Here is a 21,769-nt window from a genome sequence, read left to right as displayed (position 1 = left end):
ATAAGTACTGTCATCCTTAAACCGGCAGTCTTGCCTAAAGTAAGAGTCCAAACTATGACAGGAGGTCCCCGGATTCCAATGATGATTCAGAAGGGGTCCCCAGGTTACAGTAATTATAAAGTTGGGGGTCCAAAGAAGTTGAAAGGTAGGGAACCACTGTGCTACAGTTTTATAGGATCCAAGTCTCCCTAGAGGTACGACCTAATAGATCTGGTCGCTTTTGGCCTCTATTAACTGGGAAATAAGTAGTGGAACATGAGTGTGATCTGTGAGATTCTGGAGTTCTGTATCATGGACCATTCAATGCCCATAAAAATGTGTGATGAGTAGAACTTCCCATGTAAGTTTGTCCTAGTTTCCATTTTTTTCTGACTGGTAACCTGTCTAGTATGGGGTTTATCATAGCATTGCATGTGTATCTTTAAAGCACATGTTCACACCGAAGAGAATCTTGGCGCTGGAATAACATGTTTGTTACCTTCAGTGGTTCTCATTTTATCAACTTTGGAAGGATTGACAACTTAGTTGAACCACTTCACTTGATTTGGAATCTGTGACCATGAGTCAAACACAGACCCTTGTAAGTGAATTCATTAGCCCACTGAGCCAACAGATACGCCCACGCTTTTGAGATCACTGGTGCAAGGAGACACACGATTTATGCGTTATCACTTTCATGTTATCTGCTGTTAGTCTACGTTTTCTTTTCATTCCTTGTCTTGATGCGCTTATTTTTTTTCGGTCTGAGTTCTTGAGGCTGGCCACCGGGCAGTGTTTCTTACCCACCTTCAGAAACACGCTTGTTCTGCGGTCTTATAAATTCCATATATTTTCAGCAAGTTATTCCAATTATGGAAATTTGAGTCGTTTCGCATTCCAATTCCTAAATGACTTATCATACATTTTGAACAAACAGCAAACAGTGTTGTTCAATGTTTTTCTAGACACTGAACAACAAAGTGGCGCGGGCGGTGTGATTGCCATGGATGAATGTGAGTTTATTCGCCCATCTTGTGCTTCGAGGTGGCCTATGGTCCCGCGGCTTATGACGTCACTCGGCGTCGCACAAGGCCACGCTTTGTGCGTGCTCATCGGCGGGGCGTCCCAGCCGGGAAGACGTCCTGGCATCTTTGTTTATAAATGGAAAGGAGACACCGAAGCGCCGAATGCTGTGTGCAGATGCTGTTTGCAGAGGAGAGTGAGGGAAATGTGCAGTCGCTCAAGACATGTTTATTCATCAGAAGAGAGCGTTTGGTCAGAGTGGGAATAATGCTAATAATTGTTTCACCCTAGGAATTTTTGATTGGATGAATCTTAAAGATGTTCCGGCCTTGCATATCTTCCGCTGGTTGAAGTTTGTACCCTAATCATTTAATTAACAGAGCGTAATTGAGGCCTAACTTTTCTTTCAAAGCTATTGTGTGGTCCTGCGTACTTCACATGCAACTACCACATCCAGGGGCGCAAGGGTCATCAGTGCAGCGGGTTCAGTGGGTGTGAGGTGTGCAAGGCACCACAATATAGCCTACGTTTACTACCCAACAGAGGGGTCCAAATAATACTGTAGCATAGGAGTGTTCAGCATTCTTGCTACTCAACTGGCCAGTATTTTTAGACCATCTTCCTAACTGCATTGGTTAAGTACTCTTTACCTAAAGACTGAATGCTGATTGGTGGCTTCAGATCTGTGGGTCCCAAATGGTCTATTGAGTGACATTGGGCCTAGTTTTTTTCTGTTGACTATGGTAGGGAGATTATTTGATGTATCACTGTGCAAGGTCAAATCTATGCTCCCAGGTCCTGAAATCTGTTCTTGGCTGATGGCTCGCCTCCTATGAAGGCATTCTTGTGAGAATCTACATACAGCCTGTACCAGTGAGGAGACATCTGTTACCGAACCACTAATGCTAATCCACTTCAACGCTTGTAACATTTCTTAGCCAGTAACACCACTAAACTGTAATTTTTTTTGTTAAAATCATTGAATTTAGCAGCCGCTCTAAAAAGCATATTTTGGGAGCTTTTTTGCTGTCCTGTGTGTGTACTCAGATTTACGTTGTGAAAGCATTCAGGTGTGTTTCACCGAACAACTTGGTAGAGCCTGTGAGTGCATGTATAGCAAACTCTTTCCTATCCATCTTAAAAGAGTAGATGCGCCCTTGACCTCTGCGCTTCTGGCTTGTCTACTTTTTTTTGGGGAGGAAACCATCCTTAATGACCTCCATTTTAGAAGAGTGTACTAGCACTCTTACCGCTTGTAACCTCTGGCCCATTACAGATGTATTTAATTTATTTATCGAAGATGGTTGATGATCAGACGACCTGCAAGTTCACAATTTCCTGTGGCTTCCAGTTCGGCTGTAGCACCAAGACCTATGCACCCTGTACCTGGGATGAAGTCCCAGGTTCTCCTAAATATGGGCGTAGTTTTTTTTTCTCCCTTGATGAATGTCTCTGGAGCATCTGATGTAAAGAGCCATAGTTTTGCCCCTCTCACAGTCCCTAATTTTGACATGGGGTAGGTACAGCTTCAACAAGCTTTCCAGGGGAAGTCTTCTCAGATGCCCATGAATCGGCATAGCCATGAGTGATATCCTTTGGTTCTGCTGAGATGAGGGACCGAGCCATTGACCTAGCTAGAGATTTAATGGGGGAACCTTTAAAGTGCTTATGGATTCCCATTGGCCTCCCTGTAGCCTGTCATCTTGACATGAGAGAAACAAGTCCTATTCTGTCAGGTTAGGGTAAGGGGTAATGGGCGGTGATACCACCAGCACTTATCCTCTCTAATTTGTCACCTAGCACTGAATCTGCCAGTGAGTGAGCCCAACCCTGGCTTGGCATATGCCGAAGGTCTGCAGCCAGGAGATGTGGTGAGGATTCAGACATAAGGTTGGTGGATTCCCCGCCTCTGCTTTGTCTGTGAACCAGCTGGTGGGGAAAGTGGCTACCCCTGGCTTCCAACAAAGTCTAAACCATGGCCCTAGTCTTTGAAGTGGACGCATGACTTAAAGTCCCTCAAGATTTGCTACTCGTTTTACTCATCTTTAGGGAAATAAATATTCAATTTCCCTTTTCCAGCGTGGCTTCACCAGCTGTAAGGATCCCAAATGAGACTTTAAGGGTGGCTAATGGGTCCTGAAAACTCCTCGGATGTTATCTCCGTATGTCCCCTTTCGTTGGCAGCATTGTCGAGACTGTTTGTATTCTTGGGTACTATACTGGCTGTCAACAAAAATGTGAAACCCACATTCAAAGGTATTAAATACATAGAACTTTAAATTCAATATTGAAAAATCAGATTGCATTCAAAATGCTGAAGATTGATTTAAGTAAAGACCTGAAGTTCACTAACTCCAAATTTGCGTGACTTGACCCCAAAAATTTGCGATGCATGTACATGATTTTTTTTCTCGAAAATACGAATTGGAATCGTTCTTTGTCTCAAATTTCACTAAATGTTCATCCTTGTCAGAAGTATTCTTAGTGAACCACACAGGCTGTGTCAGTGTGCGTGACCATTAATGTAGTGCCACAAGGGACTTTGTCCGTGTAGGGTGTGTGCTGGTCTGTCTGAGTGAATTTTTCTTCTTTCCAGGCAACACTATAAGTAACAAAGCAGGTCCATCCTCTGAACATATACAGTTTAAGCAATATCACACAACCCCTGTATCCCACAAATTATAGTGCAGTAGTATCCATCACACCACACTCTCTGAGCTATGTTTTTTAATCAGACATCTTCAGAAAGTGACTTTCAGACCCCAGTGCTTTAACTGGAAAGATGGAAGTGCTGGTACTCAGTATCCAGAGCAGGCAGTCTCCCATTCAAACTAAAAAAAGGGCGGGTACTCAGTACTGGACAGCACCTGCCCATTTAAAGCACTGGCAGGCACAGAAACAGCGAGATTGCTAGAGATGTATATTTATGTATGTTTTTTAAATACTTCCATTGGCTCCCATGCAAGTTGATGCCTTAAGTACCTTAATGCTGACAGGACAAACAAAATAATCTTGATAGACGACTGGCACACGGCTACAGTCCGATTTTGCGTAGTGTTTGGATTGGCTCTTGTGGCGTAACTCAAAATGATGGACCCACCTGTAGAATTTGATAAGGGACCAGGCGTCTCCCGGTTTACACGGATATTCATTGGCCTTGGACTCAATGAGGTCCCCCCTGAACGGTTGTGGATTGGCTCTCTTCTGTCCTCTGATTTCCAATAAAAACTACCTTCCCTGACCATTCCCTTTGGGAGAGCCTGTGGCCTCCTGTCTTGTTGGGGCCATGGGCTTCCGCTACATTGATTGGCTGATCCCCACCCAATCAGATTGAGAGAAAGAGAGATGCAGGTGCCATAGTGGAGAACTCAGTCCAGTGTGCAGCATTCTGCAAGTGGGGGCTGGAGGGTGGACGCACCAACTCCATTTCATGACAGTAACATCCCTCTCCAACCGTAGCCAGTGTTTCCGGTGCCCGACTCATCGGTGTTCATTTTATTGATCTCTGATTGGTGAAACGCTGAGTTGACCTTTATGGCTTAGAGGTCGCATGGAGGTCTCTGCAGCAAATGCTTAAGTCACTTGACTCTTAAAACAGTTATAATAAATAGTGATCATCTCAGTTTCCAAATGGCAAACTGCTGTAGTAAAAAACAAACAAAACCCAAATCCATGCCTGGACAATTTTACATATGTAGAAGACGATAGAAATGAATTTAGGCTGATTTAACGTTCTTAATGTAAAGGTAAGAGATGTGAATTTTCACAATTTATATTTCAAATTATGCATTTTTTTCAATACTGAATTTTTCAACCTGGTCAGGCCATGTCTCTATATTTTTATGTTATCGTTGCAGCGGCAGTGTTTGAATAAATCGTCCATTACCCAGCTCTTCGTGGCGTATTATCCGAAAGCTTGTTTTCCCTTAATTAAGGTTTCACCGAACAGACCTCGTTAAATGTCCCTGGCACGTGCCAGATTCCAGTGAGATCTGCTCCCTCCAGTGGAGTCTTGACTTGAGCACGCACAGTTTACAAAGGCGGGTTATTGGAGGACTTCAGTGATCCTGAAATGCAGCGCCAAGTAGCTATTTTTAGCTGCAAGAAGACTGTTTTCAGTCTGCTGACAGCGTTGCTGCTGATTGCTTAGCACATTAGGTTGGAACACTCCTATTTACATGCAAACGAAATTTCTGCGAAAGAAAAAAGCAGTATGTGAAAAGACATGACTGGCTTAACAAAGGAATAAACAAGGAAAGGGCTGCGTGTTAGTCCTGTGACGCCATTAAAGGGTCAGAAGTTTTGGATGATACAATTAAATATAGGTGTTGTTTCCTCACCGGTGGTACATTACATTTTTTGCCCAGTCCAGTTTCATGTGGTGTCTGGTTTTAACACACATATGCAAGTCATTCCTTTCCACTGCTCTGCTCAGCCAGCTCTAGGCCTTTCTAAAATCGTTGCTGTCTAGTATTATTTAGAGTTGGGGGGGTGTCCTGAGAGTCTGACCTTGATGTCTTCTGGTATCCCACCCACACACTCATACCTGGTGGCACTCACGCTCACTTTGGCACTTGCGGTCACTTTCACACACTGTCATTGTCACTCACACGTTGGCTCTCACTCTCACTGACACTCACACTCACTTCCGCATATTGTCATTGTCGCACTTTGGCACTCACATTCACACACTCATTTTCACTCACACTTTGGCTCTCTCGCTCATTTTCACACATTGTCACTCACGCTCATTTTCACACATTGTCTCTCACACTCAGTGCTTAATTTGTAAAAGAATGAGTGCCGGTGCCAAAAGATCTGCAGAGAAGCCCGTGGCTTGCACTATTAAATGTTGGTACCCCAAATACCAAGGCTGCGTAGCCAGATTCCACATAATGTCTCCGTAACGCACTTCCACAAACTCTGCCCCCCGTAATCTCACTCTTGCAGGTTCCTGCTTGCCCCCCTTTGTGACTGTATTTCTGTCTCTCTTCCTCCTCCTTTCTCTTTTGTGTGTTTTCCTCTCCCTTGTGTAGTGTTGGCGATGAACGGCACTACCATAAATAAGACTGCAGACACGCGCATGCGTTTTTTTTAACTCGGGTCTCGGCCCGACGCGTGTCCACAGCAGCCGCACTCAGATAAAGAAGTCGGATGTGTCTGATGCGCGAACTCTGCACGCCCCTCGGCTGGCCGACCTTTTATTTCCCGGGTCACATGACCTCCGGCTATACCATCATACAAACCCCTCAACAGGGGGAAACACCACGAGGTGTAGAGGAGTGGTCACACCCCTCTTCACCACCCAACTTTGGCAGTGTCCGGCGCACAGTGTCATCACTGGCGCAACACTACATTCCTCCTAAAAATTGAAAAAACAACTACACACACCTCAGATTAACGCACATTAAACATCCACAAAATGGTCACCAAGTCTCATGGAGGGTGCAGGATTCTGACGCAGATGGTACCGAGTACTGTCCGCCCACCCTGAACTCGCTAATGGAAGTGAAGCAGGGGAGGACGCTTCACCTGACGGAACGTTTGGCGGGACACCAACTTGACTCTCAATATTGTCTTCATCGGAACCACCATTATTATGAACCGAAGACAGATCATCATTAGATGCATGGACTTCTGCATCCACGGGAGAACTTATGGGACCATTAAACTTCTTGAACAACGATACGTTCCTGGTCACCACATCCTTTCCTCTTCGAGCCACCACCAACGAGCCACGTCGATTCACAACCATCCAGGGAGAAGGATCGAATGGCATGCGGAATTTGATGCCTGGAGTGGAGACCCTGAGCAACACCCTATCTCCTACTTTCAGATCGGACTCGGCTCTCCGACGACGGCTTGCAAATTCATTAGTAGCGGACCAGCGGGTATGCACTTGAACAGGATCGATGGGACTGGGAGCCCATGTCCTGTGATTGGGTATGGAGTCCATTACAGGCCGTCCAAACACAACATGCCCAGGAGCTTTACCAGTTGTCGAATGGGGAGTCTGACGGTAGCATCTCAAAAAGAAATATATCGCATATTCGCTTTACTGGCCACTGGCATTAGCAATGCGTAACACCTTGTTCAAGGTGCGCATAAAACGTTCAACCTCACCATTTGCCTGAGGCCACCGGGGTAATGAAGAAAAATAAGTGCTAGACCCCAAAAATGAGTGCTGGCGCCGGCAACCATTGGCTTCCTTTAATTGCTGCTCATACTCCGGCCCCACTTTTTCACTCTCGTATAATTTCACACAGACACCCATTGTTATCGCTTGTTGTCTCTGAAACACCCCCCCAACTCTTGGATCACCCGCACTGTGGCTCTCACACTCCTGCGCATTCACACTCACACATACAGAAATGCGTAAAAGCGGCCTTTAGTTGGTTAAGTAGGCCTGACGTCACTGACACTGAAGCCCTTTGTAAGTTGTGTTTTTGTAGCGGTATATGCTGTCTTTCCAACATTGTTTCATGGCGGGCAACACATGTTTTTCTGGGTTATGGTCATGTTGTGACCCGTGCACGAGAGCCCTTCGCGTTGGTGGAATCCGCTCCCAGTATTATGTGCATGTTACAGCCACCTGTGGTATAAGGTTCTGTTAAACACAGAGGGAGAGATGCGGCCACCTGAGAGCACAACCCAGGCATACAGCTCACTCACAACCCCCAGCAGATGGTCCGCCTGCTGCACAGCGCCCCCTAGTGACGGAAACAAACCTGAGGACGCCGAATACAGCCCTCGTGTTTTTCAAAGAAATATGACCCTCATGCCTCCTCCCAAGCATCCAGCTTTTAGGACAAACGAACCCCAATTATTTCTAAGAGGATTCCCCTCTCGTACTCTACTTCGAAAGGTGCACGATGAGCAGAAAGTCGCAATAGCACATGAATGAAAACAAAACACACTGCTGCCCTATTTCTTCCTCAATTACACGAGACGAGTTCCTCATTAGACCCACCAAAAACTCAGTTCATTTTTGTACACTTCACAGAAAGTCACTGAATCGGTTTAACACTCGATAATATATCATAAAAATAGTGAGTGGGTGCAGGGTTGCTGCAGGGTGTGGTGATGGATAGATGGGTTAATGAGTGCCTAAGTGGGTCACTGACTGCCTGTGGCTCAAGAAGGCTTCATCTCTAGGTAGGTAGGTGGGTGCATGATGAGTGAGTGAATGGCGCGTGTCGACCATAGAGTGGACGGGTGCACGAGGGATGAGTGGATGAATAACCAAGCAGATGGATGAATGTGCTCATTCGTGTAGAGATGCGTGGATGGATGAGCATTTGATCACTGCGTGAGTAGCTGGATGAGTGCGTGCGCTTGATTTCTCCACTTTGCAGTGATTTCAGGACACAGTCTTGCTAGGCCTGATGATCAGGCGACCTACGGGGAAGTGATAGGGGTCAGCCCTGGACATATTGTAGCCGAGATCTGTTTGGTGCTCTGGGTAAAAAGCTTATTCTAAAGAATGTAGAGTTCTGTCCCAGGACTCAGCGCTTTGCAGAGATAGCGCTGCAGATTCCGGCTTCTGTGGAAGGCAGAAGCGAGCTTTAACCACTTTTGCGTAAACAAGCCACGCAGCAAAGGGCAGACGTGCAGGAGCGTAGCTTCTACTGGTGCAGCAGGTGCAGCGGCACCGGGCCCCCGTGGGGCTCACTGAATACTGCTGTATTCTATAATTTAAAAAAGCTGCTAGGGGACCCGTTTCTCTCCTGGCACTAGGGCCCATGTCACACTGGCTAAGCTAATGCATAAGTGCCGGTAACAGTGGCCGAACACAGATCACTCACTTCTGGAGATGCCGACCGAGGCACCACGCGCTGTGCGCTGCTCTCTTCCCACATCCCCCCGGGTGTGGTGGGGCGGATGTAGGGGAGCAATAAACGCAACAGGGACTACAGCAGCCGATACAAGTGGTCCAGGGTGTACCTCAGGCTTCTGTTAATCGGTGTAAATGCTTTGCACCCCAAATACTGAATAGAAATAATAAAGATGTAGAGCACCTAGAGGCGATTCGCCGTGCCATACAAAGCACATTTATTCCGGAGTACCTGCGCTTTTCATACCCATTCTTTTTTTTAATACCCGCTCGTCTCGGTTTAATCTTCCCCGATCTTTATTTAAACATAACCTGACGCATCTCTTGCTTTCAATTGGCCACCTTTGAACTGTTGTTCGTGGGTGCAAATGACCGGGATATCACCTGTCAAAGTAATCTGCGACGGAAATAAGAAGGAATGCAGCTCCAAGAGGAAGCTGCAGAGGTTACAATCGACTCTCCATCTTTAATGTCACACTGGCCTCTAGTGGCCTTGTTGTTTATTGCTCGTATGATCAGCAAAATTATACAACAGTTGTGAATTTATTTCATCCATCTTTGATTGCCTGATTTGCAGATGAGAAAAGCTAGTGCAGTGTATATGAGGCCGTTTTAGCTATCAGTTCTAAATGGTGTATAGTGCATCTAATTGGTAATCAGGGAAAGTGAAATTGACAGATCTCTGTGTGAAATCCACTAGTGCTGAACTTTGCCAAGATAATAGCCGGTCCACAGTCGTTTGGCCTTTTCTGCTAAGAACACAGTTGGCAGGACGCAGATGAATATTAGAATGCCTACCGGGAAAAGCAGCAACTTTTAAAGAATACATTTTAATGGTTAGATTCGAAAATGAGTGTTTACTTTAAAAAATGCCAACGTTTGAAACAATTTGAGTTTGCTACATTTTTCACCTTAAGCTTAGCATCTATTTTCACGTGATATTTTGCTTACATTTATTTTATTGATATTTTATCATTGTTCCTTTTTTACCACATACATGTCCACTTGCGTTTGTCATTCTGCGATGCTGAGGTTGCAGCAGGCTTCTTTTGTATGGCTTTTCTGTAACTCTGTGCTACTTTTGAGTGGTGGGGGTTGCACCCTGGGCATATCCACGTAGGGCCGAAGGTATTCGATTTTTTTACTTTACATCCTGCAAGACTGGAGGATGCTGCACATCCTCTGCTGCTGTCTAACCCTCTGCCTCAAACTTGCATCCCCAACCCCTCTCTGATCTTTCCTAGTTTTATCGGATGACTTTTAATGCCCGCCATCACTGTGACTCATTGTTTGTACAACTGGGACTCTTGATTGAAACTAATTACGTTATTTTCCTTTAATTCCTTTTCGAGGTTATTATTTTTCATTTTTTGCTTCTCCTGGATTTAGTTACTAATATGCATCCTTTCCTGTTAGGCCACTTTAGGGTTTTGTTGACAGTGACATAAACGTTGTGAATTTGTGATGAGATTAATGTTGTACTTTATTCCTGGTTAAGTCGTGATCACCATATGTTTCTCGTGATTATCAGGCTGCTTTGCTTCTTGAATGTTTACCTTCATATTTTATTTGGTTGCTAAATATGTTTATGTTTTTATTAAAATCACCTAATATAATTGCTCATATTTTGATCCGCATTTTGTATGAGATTCAATGAAGTGTGTGCTCTTATAGAATGAACTATGGGGTTTCTTGCAGACCGGGGGTGAGTTGTGGGTGCTACCCTTCACTGGAGTCTGCATTGCCTGCCCCTAGAGAATGAGTACTCGTAAACATGTTTCTATGGGCTGCAAACTGTGGTCTGTAGTGTGCCCGAGGGCTGCATTGATGCCAGCGAGGTGGAAGTGGGGCTGTGTGAGGAGAGGGCTTAAGGAGGGCACTATCACTAGCGCAGGAGATTCAGGTGTAAAAAGGAAGTAACTTGATTATTGAATTGGAATAAAATAGAATTAATTGCACGGTATGAAACTAGAAAACATGGATCAATCCTGGCTTACCCATTTGACCAAATTGTGTGATCCTAGACAATTGACAAATTTTACTTTGTCTCCTTTTTCTTTGTTATGACATATAGGAGCACTTTGAATTACATGAGTTCAGGATATGTGCTTTACAAAACCTTCTCTCTTGTGTTTGATTTAATATCGTATAAAGTTGTCCACGTATAATAACAACCGAGACCACCCAGAAGGCTCTGTATGACAACTGACTTGCTTTTAAGTTCATTATTGGAATTGATTTCAGGGTGGGCGAAGGCATGAATGTTTCTATGTTCACTGTTGAAAACTCAGTTTTAAAAATACTTCTGAATGCACAGATACAATCTGATGTGCTAAGGTGAAATACATCCGCATGTTAGTGAAATTTTTTCATATTTTTACACATTTGTTGCAAAATGTCTGTAAAAAAACAAAAAATAATGATTTCCTGAAGTTAAGTGGCACAGGATACATTATCTGCTTCTTCTCTTTTACTTTAGTTAATGTAAATAAACTGTAGCTGTTTAATATATTTACTTCTTGATGTTAGTCCCTCTGCTGGGGGCCGCATTGGAAGATAAGGAGGGCCCCATGTGTCCTCCAGGCTGTATTTTGAGTATCACTGCCCTAGAGTCTCTGCATTCCCCGCCCCTGGACACTTTGCGTGCCCCGCCCCTGGACACTTTGCGTGCCCCCGCCCCTGGACACTTTGCGTGCCCCCCCCCCCAAGGACTCCTTGCGTGCCCCCCCCCAAGGACTCCTTGCGTGCCCCACCCCCTGGACTCCTTGCGTGCCCCGCCCCCTGGACTCTTTGCGTGCCCCGCCTCTGGACTCTTTGCGTTCATTGCTCTTCATTGCCCACCCCTGTAGTCTCTGTTTCTATTAATCGTGCAGCCGGTAGGTTTCGCAAGCCATTGTAGTCCATATGTTCCCTGCACCTGGATTCCATATCTTCCCTGGACCTAGAGTCCATGTGCTCCGTGCACTGGGGTCTATCCCTCCCTTGCTAACAGTCAACGATTTTTCATTTTCTGGGTCACAGCATCCATGCAACCAGTGTCGATGTGTATGCCACATGTGGGGTCCATGTCGCCTAATCACCCGGTGATTGCTTTCTCATCTCTTGGCTCATAGCTTCCACATGGACGAAATCTGTGTGTCCCCAACCACAGTGTCTGTGCATGTCTCTGTGCACCTGTGCCCTGAGAAAGAAACTGAAATTGACTTAAGCAAAATTATTCAGAATGACTCAGCGTGACATGGGCTACAGCAAAAGGCCCTTTTATGGGGCAGACTGATAGAGGTATGTTTGGTAAGACCGGCATAAATCAGTAGACCCCCGCCCCCCACTAAGAGATATAGGTAGCCAGTGAAAAATAGACATAAACGGTGGAAGAGTTGTGTGTACAGAAATTTGCACAGAGTAATAACTACCCATCACACAGACACTCATACACACACGTATAGTCTGCTTCTTCCTTGTCTTGGCTCTGTTCTTCACAGTTTGTGAAATTTAGACTTTTTCTATCTTTGTCTATATAACTTCCCTGTTATGCAGTTTACCCATCCTCCTCTCTAGATGTCTCTTGGTTTTCAATAAATAATCAGTATGTGCATCTTATGGTTTCACATTCATATCCACAACTCCCCTTTTTCCCTATATCGTTCACATACATTTCTTTAATTTTCTTTAAATTATTTCCTCTTTCTGAGCATCTCTCTAAGCAGGTATTTTGTGTTTTAACCTTAATTTTCCCTCAGGTTTTTCTGTTCTTAGGAAACAGTCACATTTCTCCTCTTGCTACATTTTCCAAGATGAGATGTCAGTATTCTTTCTCTTTACTTTGTACAGTGATCCCATTGAATAGTTTCACAGCTATTCCCTTTATTCTCAGAACCCTTAACTGTTTTCTGTTTTTTTTCAATCTGGGTTTCGAACATCCAGTTTCGGTGAAATTGTGCTTTTCTGCGTGGAAGGTCGCTCAGTAGACCACTGCTCACTTCTGGACACAGTATGCAGAGTACTGCTTAAGCTGTCGTAGGCCCTGCCTTCATGCTGAGGAGTCCAGTGCCTTGAATGCTACTGACTACTTTCTGATTTTTAGTATTACACAAACTGGGTACACTCTTACTAATGCCAAAGTCTAATTTACCAAAGTTTGTGCTCCCAAATGTAACTGATCCACAAAAAAGTCATTTATGATTAGAAAATGCAAATCTTAGATCATAGAATTATGATTAGTAGAGTTTGCAAAATAGATTTACGAAGGGCAGATGATCCACCAATGTGGTGGATATTCAAGCATGCTGAGCTTAGTGTTAGGGAAAGAGAGATGGCAGCATGAAAATACAGCGAACATTGGCACGCTTTCTAGTATTCATAAGAGTTTGCAGGTAGTGTCCTCCCTGGTAACACACATGCAACTGCTCCAGGTAAAGATGGAGTAAATACCATTCCAGAGATACAAAGGGTTTGGCCACAGCCATATTTCACTGAGGTGGTTTGGAGGAGATTCTGCACTGGGAGGTTTTGAGTGGTCAAATGTACCTTCCCATACATCATACTGCGTGAGTCCAGCTAATGCCAAATCCACATGAGTAAATGTTTGGTAGCAGGAATACTTTTGGGATTATATGTTAATCGTTACTGTCAGATCTCTGCTCCAAATGCAGGAAGACATTGATGGGCGTAGGTTTCCTACTACTTGCCGGTAGGGCTTTGTGAATCTGGCTGCAATTATGTTGCACAATTATCTCCCTTCTGTTCTGCTCCTCTTGAGTTTGTCTGCTAGCTTCTGCTTACCTCTCTTTGACAGTTGTCAGTACGCGCCCTTCCTGTGTCAGATGTTCTTGTGGTTTCTGAGTTTGTCTGCTAGCTTCTGCTTACCTCTCCCTGACTGTTGTCAGTACGCGCCATTCCTGTATCAGATCTTCTTCTGGCAGCCTTTGTCTTTTTGTTATCCTCCTTACGTTCGCCTACAGTGCTTTCCTCAAGCTTTAGTTGAATATTTTTGGTTCTTAGTTTCACTTCTTATAGCATATACCCGTACGTCACCATGTTGTTCTTGCTCTTGTTTTTTGTCATGCTTCCTCTGCATCCTGCCTGCCATGGATGTATAGGCATTGATTAGTGCGGAGTTAATGGCTGCATCTCCTGACTTACCTCCTGACACCCCTGGTGCTGGCCCTGCTTCTCTCCTGGTCTCATGGGTTATGTTGGCAGCGAGCGGAACAAACCTAATTTGCAATCCTTGGTTTTCTCTTAGCCCCTCAGCAGTAATTGAAGGGACGTTGAGGTGCTAAAGCGTGCACGGTGGCTGCTCCGTGATATCATCAGTGGCTATAGGTTGTAAGATGCTGCAGATGCTCCCTCTGGCATCTTGCTGAATCAGCATCCATGCGTGGATGGATACTGGGCTTTCAGAAGGAAAGAAGCACACACTGAAGGTTCAGTATGAGAAACTCCACAGAGAAACACTCACCACAAAGCCCCAAGATGAATACAATGTCAGAGTCTAAGGGCAACATCATCTTCAAAGATGGGTGTCCGATAAAGACATACCTCAGTGGGGAAGATGATTCTGCCAGAGATTGGACGTTTAGAGCTTATCAATGAAAAGAATTAAGGCTATGGTCCCTTATACACTTAATATAACAGTGTCTTTTGATCATACTGATCTATGAAGATGCAGAAAGTGGACATAGTTAAAGTTATTCTGGTCAACTGGTTTATCTAATTAGTTCGAAGCAGCGCAATTAATTTGAGTCTCAAAAGTTTGCAAGTAAAATCGCCAATGTTTTCGAATCTTAACGGGTTTTTGTTGTTTAAATCTTTTTATTCACATTTTAGTATTTCAACGCAGAACTAACACATCTGCATTGACCAAACACTTTGATGTTTTCTCACACAAGCACTTTATCATTGGTGCTACATGGGATTTACTGAATCAACAGGAACTGGGACATAATTCAATTCTTTAAAAACTCCCATCAAACGTGCAATCCATCAGTAGACTTTAGTGGCTGCTGCAACCTCACAAGTCTTAAATCAGATGAAACCACTCAAATCTCACCACAGCTGATCGTATGCACCTAATAAATAGCCCACTCTCCTCTATGCATGCCTATTCTCCTTCCTGAATGTTTATTTGAGGTTCTAGCTTTTTCCTCTTGGTGAACATTTGGGTGTTGTCCTTAAATGTAGCATTAAGTTTGTCTGACTGCAGGACAGAGGGCTGGATTTCCATTTTCTGCAGCTCCCCACTCGTATTTTGCAGAATATTCCAAAGCACTTGCAGATTAGTTTTCTTTTTAAACACAGCTGACACTGAATGCAAAAACAACCTAGAAACTGATGTCACCCTCAAGAAGCACATTGCTTAAAAAACAGCCAATAAGAGTTCCAACTACCACCCCTGATAAAAGTGAAAAAAGACTACCTCCCAGAAACCAATTTCAGGAGAACCGTCCAAGTCTTGAACCTTTTGCATCTAGATGGTGGCAACACACTCCTCTTTGGTGCCCAACGCTACCCTGCCCCCTGAAAGGAACCTTATGCGGGGCAGCACGTCTCACCAGAGACCTAATGAAGTTTGAACATATCACTCCAATCTTGATGGAACCACACGGGCTCCTTCTTCAAGCGTAACCATCTTCAAGATAAGCTGCATCTCGTAGAAGGCCACCAGAAGTGCACTGATCCACCGTTGCTAAATGAATTATCTACCACTTGTAGATACACCAGAACCCATGACATCACCAGATTGGAAACACAAACTCACCAGAAAACTGTTCCCAATCTCTGCTCCTTGGATCTGGAGTAACACGCCCATCAACATCAGAAGTGCCCCAACCCTTCTGCAATTCAGAAAGAGTTGAAGATGCACCTCCCTGGAAACACTAGAACTCTGCACCACCGGATCCAAAACCTGTGCACACCCTGCTTCACGGTACACCACCCTGAATCGTAACTCGATCTCGCACGGATATTCAATGCACAGTTGCTCTCCACCAGTACCCACATGCCTACATGTATACATATATGCATACATACATAAGCAGCTGCTGTCATGATTCTGTCTTTCAAGTTTGCTTCCAGTACTGTACAATTATTGTACCTCGAGCATTGTGACGTAATCACAAAGGTTTTTTGCACGTAATACATTTTAGAAACATAATACAGATACATATTGTATTTGTTATTTAAAACAATGTGCAATAAAAAAAGGGGCACTTTTCTATTGCAAAACTACATTTGGAATTCTGCTGTGATGTACAACCTCTAAAAACAGAGGACTCCACATGTGGGCAATATATTGTTGCCCCTATCTCAAGGTGAGTAGAGAAGCGAAGCAGAGGAAGGGCAGACCACAGAGAACAAGGCTTGGCAAACTAGGGTGACACAGAGTGGGAAGATGTGGAGGGCCTCTCATTGACTTCATTACAAATGTGATGCCAACTACTTTGGGTTATTTGTGTTTTCTTTACTTTTTTATTTCCTATTGTGGTTTTCCAGATTTGGAATCTTAAGTAAATTATACCTATTATTGCAATAAACGCCAAAGTAATAATTTATTTTGACATTTTCAAGACCAAAATAACCAATGGTATATATTTTAAATGAAACAAACATGTGGAACTAATCTGCTGTAAAACGTCTACAAGTACCTAGATATGATCTCAGACTTGCTCTAGCGCATTGAAGCATATTTAAAGCTGTCATTATCTGTTATTTTCAGAGCTTCCGGTACCGTTTACACAGCGATTGACATTGCCACAGGACAAGAGGTGAGTACCAGCTTCATGTACCCCAACGTCTGTACCTCTCACGGCTGTTCTTTTAATACTTGTAAAGCAAACTGGCTGTCAAATAGGCTTTTTAAGTGTTTCATGTGGCAAGAGATGTCCCCGTAATATTTATTTCTTCAGCACCACACTGCGTAACATCAAATATCTTCATCTCTCTGCGCATCGTGTTGAACACAATATTATATCTTGAGTTAATTTCATGTCAAGACTTAAGAAAACTATCACATTTCTGTTCTAATTCACAAGAGCTATTGATGCTAGAACTCTAACAAACATTTGTTTAGACAAAGCTGTAAATTACGAAAACTTAATTGGGTAATTGTGAACCATTTTTGGAGCTTTTAGCACGAGATAGATATAAGGGTCAGTGGCCTGCCACATGTCACAGGGTATATACTTCACATGGGTACCCGGTGAAGAGAACTTTTCGCACAGTGCAAACCATATTGAACTGGTAAACCCTTAGCTAGAATCCCATAGGAAGGCTGCTCCCTTTTGTCAGCAATTACTGAGTTTTAACCTTTCTAAGGTATAAGGGACCGCACCAGGTATCCTTGTTTGATTTGCTGTGGACAGGTAGGTGCAGCTACTCAGCTGGCCAAAGTCCCACCCCTTTCCTGCCAACCCCTTCCCTTCAAGGCTTTTTCTTCCCTCGCACTCCTCCAAGACAGTATTGTGATATTTATTCCAAAGTTAGTGGGCCTCTGGTGTGTTATTGAAATTAGGTCTTGGGACTTTATCTGGCTATATTGTGCATGTGCGTATGGAAACAGAAAGGTATATACACCAAGATGTTCATTGCGTGAATGGGAGAACAACTGACACTTTAACGCATTTTGTAATAGAGGCACTACCCATTGGTGTGGCTTGGTGTGAAATTATATATATATATATATATATATATATATATATATACACACTATACTCCCGGACAAATGTATCTCTCAGTGTGGCAGGGTCTGTGCCTCTGTCTGTGTTAAACCACAGTGGTCGTGCCTTCCTAGAAGTGACAGTGTCTGCATCACAGAGCAATACCAACCCATCATGCCCTAGAGGTGACTGCATTTCTATTAATCCTCAGTGGCAGTGTCATCCCAGATGAGACATTCTGTGCACCCTGTGGCAATCCCCACCCATCCTGCACTAGACATGACAGAATGTGTAGTCCTGTGTTTATCTCCCACACCAGCCACCTCCAGAGCAGACAACCTCTGTACCCTGTGCTGTGTGGGTGAGAGGCTGTATGTTCTTGTGCTTTCCTTAGTCATCCTTCCCGTGCTTTTAAATATAATTTCTTCACTTCCGGTGCCTGGCCAGCTCTACAACTTACACACCTCTGATGCTGGTGCTGTGTGTGTTCCATCATTATGCATGTGCTGTACAAAACTCTGACAATAGCCCATCTTACTCCTGGACTGCATGCAATGCTTTGAGAAGTTGTGCAGTTATACATATGTGTGCATGAAGTGTCTACTGCCCCAGCAGATGCTATGAACGTGTGTGTGTGGCTTTCTGTATTCAAGTGCATTATGGTCACATTCTCTCCCAGCATTGTCGGGGATGAAAGTGCATTCCCAATCCCACCCCACGTTTGCTGGGTCAGAAAGTTTTTTTCTGGTTAAAGTTCCTTCCCGCTTCAGCTGGCACATCATTCTTCCCTTTCATACATGGTAGTATTTGTAGCAAAGGGTACACCTTAAAATAATTTAATTTTGGCATTAATACCATCCGAAACTCACCCCTTTCATTTATTCACGTTTACGGTGTGATTATTATATGCACTTTAATATTTGGAAATGTAGCTAGACTAATAGTTCGTGAATTTTATATAACGACACGTTGATACAATAGACTATTAAAATATATCTCAATTAATATGCATTTTAAGACATATTCTCTTTGAGAAATTCCTTAGAGGTAAAAGTGAAGCAGAAGTTAGTGTGAGCTGTTCTTGGTTTTTCACTGACAATACGGGCCATTGAGTAAATCGCTTGTCTCCGGCATAGAGTAATCTTCTGCTCGAGAATGAGTCTGGGCACGGCCAAATCGACCTGCCATCTGTTTATATTCAATCAATCAATTAGTAGACTTGTAGAGCGCTACTTGTCACCTTTGAGTATCCAGGCACTGGAAGTGTCCAGTTGATTAGCCAAATAGCCAGGTGTTCAGTGACGTTTGGATCTTTGGAAGACATGGGGAGGTCCATAGATGAAAATGTAGCTTTTTCCATGTCTTTGCTGCTTGGTAGGAGAATGAGCAACTTCCACATCTGCTACGTCGGATGCAAGAGGGGGTATGTGAGGGTTAAAGAAAGGGTCCCAGAGGTGTCTGGTAAGCTGATGGAAGTTCAGGTGATGGTTGGAGTAGGCCAATCCACAGTTGTGTAGGGACTTGTAATCATGGGTCAGGAGCTTGCACTTGGATCTTTTCTGTATAGGGAGCCAGTGTAATTCCTTGAGTTAGGGGGTGATGTGGTTTCACTTAGGGAGATTCAGGACACATTTAGTAGGGAATGTTGAGTAACACAAAGGCCCTTTTACTAATTCATAAGGCCTATTTTAAATGTGAAAATTATTGCATCTGATAAAATCTGACAATGAAGTGTTCAGAATTTATCTGGCACAACAATTTTCACCTGTTACAAATTTTGTCTAGCAAATTAGGGCATACCATGGGAATTTTATTGTTTGCTGCAAAACGAGTTCAGTTGTAGGAGTGCCATTTTATTGCACACAGTCTACACAGGGTGTGATCACATAAAATGCTAAACTTATAAGTCCGAAATGTGAGACAACAGAAGGTGTTACTCATATTGTAAATTTTCGGGACACTCTTAATGAGGGCTTAATAAAGTTAATGATAGCAACATGTAATACTTACACTACTTGGAGATTATATGAAACACTAAAAATCATTACATTTATATATTTGTACGTGTATCTGTTTTAGCCTTTTTTTTGCAAATATACTTTTTTTTGTTTGTATGGATAGGGATTTTTGTTGTTCAGTATTAAACTTAACTTTGTAATTTGTTGCCACTGTTCAACAATCAACTATCAATAGCTCAGCTATTTCTGTCTCCAGTTTCATAAACAATATTTTAATTTAGCAGGAGGTTAAAATTAATGTTGTCAACTTTCATTAATACAGCCCATTTATCGGCTTTATGAGGTATGTTTCAGGCACTGTTCTTATTATGTGTTTCTCATTTTATTTCATCCCATAATTTAATAACTGTGTCACCACTAAAGCATGTTCAGGAGATGTTTGCCCTTAAATCTGACTGAATCACACAGGAAAAAATGTGATTTGTTTTATTCTGTAATGAAGGCCATTAAAACACTTCTGTCAGAATAAGACCCAAGAGATTCAGCTCAAAAAGAGGGAATTTATTGTCATGAGACCCACAGACTGAAGTTAGGGAAAACTATCTACATTTTGCACAGTTGCTTTAATATGCAGCCTAAAAGTGCTGGACTAATTTTATTAGCACCTGGTTTGGAATCACATTTTTTACTTACTGTACTTGCGGTCACTGTATTGCGGTTTCATAGCACAGCAGATAAGAGATGCTGGCATTAACTAACTTTGGAGTGATCATTTTATAATACTGGGATTCATATTAACAATGGGCTAATTTAGTGGCAGCTACATTAGCTCAATAAGTTAGATATTGTAACAGTGCAGTTTTTCAGAAATCCATAATGTGGTGCACATTGGCTTTTATAAACATGAAGGTTTTTAAAATCATCATCTGCAGTGTGACACTTGGGAGACCTAGCCTTCTCAGTGCGTCAACCCACCCACTGGAATAAACTCCCCCTCATCACCAGCCATAAGAAGGACCAGCCAAAGTCCAGGCAAGGGTGGATTATTTAGTTTTTTCCCAAGGCAAAGCAATATGGCCCAGATCGGTTGAACTGTGCGCTGTAATTATTGAACAGTGCCAGGATGCGATAGGTTGATTAAAGCAGCTTGAGAGCTGGCATTCGACTTGGTTATAGATGGCAGCATTATGAGGAATTGAATGTGTGTGTTGTCAGTAAGAGCACATACATCATAACCACGTGTGTGAACCATGACAGTTAGCAATAAACAAAATTACACAGCATTTTTAAAATAATATAGAAATTGTGCCTAGATTATCACTTGTTAGTGTTCTATACAAATGCTACGGTCTTGCAGTGATTGGCGTTACAAAGGGCTTAGGTCGCTAAAAGGACCTTGCTAGAGTCTCTTCAAGTGCCTTGGAGTCAAAGAAATTTTGAACACAAAACTGCAGTGAATATCTTATTTTGGAAAGTATATATTTAAAGTGCAATGTAAAACACATCATAAAATGTGCTTATTCGCAGCAGTGAGGGTTATAACTCGTAAAAAAATGTGCACCTAGACTCTCGAAGGTAAGACCTATAGCGTGAGGGATTTGTTTTGAGTGGATGGTGGATAATGTTTATTGATTCTCATCAGCGGGGAAAAAGGCCAATTCATGGTGGAAGAACCTTCACTTTGAGTTGATAGGTATTGCAGTGACCATACATACTTGTATGCTGGGCACTTATGTTAACCTGACTGCACTTTCAAATATATGCCAATAACACTTTGACAACATTCTACTACTAGCATGGTGATTATACAAGATAGGTTAGCTGAAAATCAAGCAAATCCTTTTGAGGAAGTACTGTACAAAATGGATCTCCTGTGCATTGAAGATTGTATTGATGACGTCTTGAAAGAGGAAAGTAATGGCAATTCACATTGATCAAAATTCTAAAAAATGTAAGGGAAAATTTGTTTTCTAACTGGAAGTCATTTAATGATGCATAGAAGGTGACGTGCTGGCTGCTCCGTGGAGCGAGGTTGAATGAGTTGGAATCATGGGCACGTGATGGAGTAGAATGTGGCTTGGTCAGAATGTGTTGGGAGTTAGTAGATGGAGGTGGGTGGGAGACATGATGAGTGGGGTGCCTTTCTTGCCTGTAATTGTCAACCTGTATCTTCAATAAACTTCCTGCTTTTCTGAACTCTTTCACTCTGGCTCTTCAGTAGTGACAATGAGGAATGAATGAATAAATGGATATTCCGTAGAGTGCTCTTCTGATGTTGACATTTTCACAGGTCCCATCTCAGTTACCGCCTGAATGAT

The 21,769-nt window shown here is 43.1% G+C and overlaps 1 protein-coding gene across 2 annotated transcripts in view; it reads left to right on the top strand.

The window, feature by feature from the left end:
• Positions 1-21,769, top strand: part of PAK3 (p21 (RAC1) activated kinase 3) — a 314,354-nt gene that overhangs the window by 248,684 nt on the left and 43,901 nt on the right. For both annotated transcript variants that reach the window (XM_069211402.1, XM_069211392.1), the window contains one exon: positions 16,554-16,602. In XM_069211402.1, coding sequence (XP_069067503.1) covers positions 16,554-16,602 — 49 coding nt within the window. The remainder of the gene's footprint in view (positions 1-16,553; positions 16,603-21,769) is intronic.

Source organism: Pleurodeles waltl, chromosome 2_1 (assembly GCF_031143425.1).
Source record: "Pleurodeles waltl isolate 20211129_DDA chromosome 2_1, aPleWal1.hap1.20221129, whole genome shotgun sequence".
Classification (NCBI taxonomy): Eukaryota; Metazoa; Chordata; class Amphibia; order Caudata; family Salamandridae; genus Pleurodeles; species Pleurodeles waltl.
The sequence above is the reverse complement of the archived record's forward strand: the minus strand, read 5'-3'. Positions and strand labels throughout refer to the sequence as shown.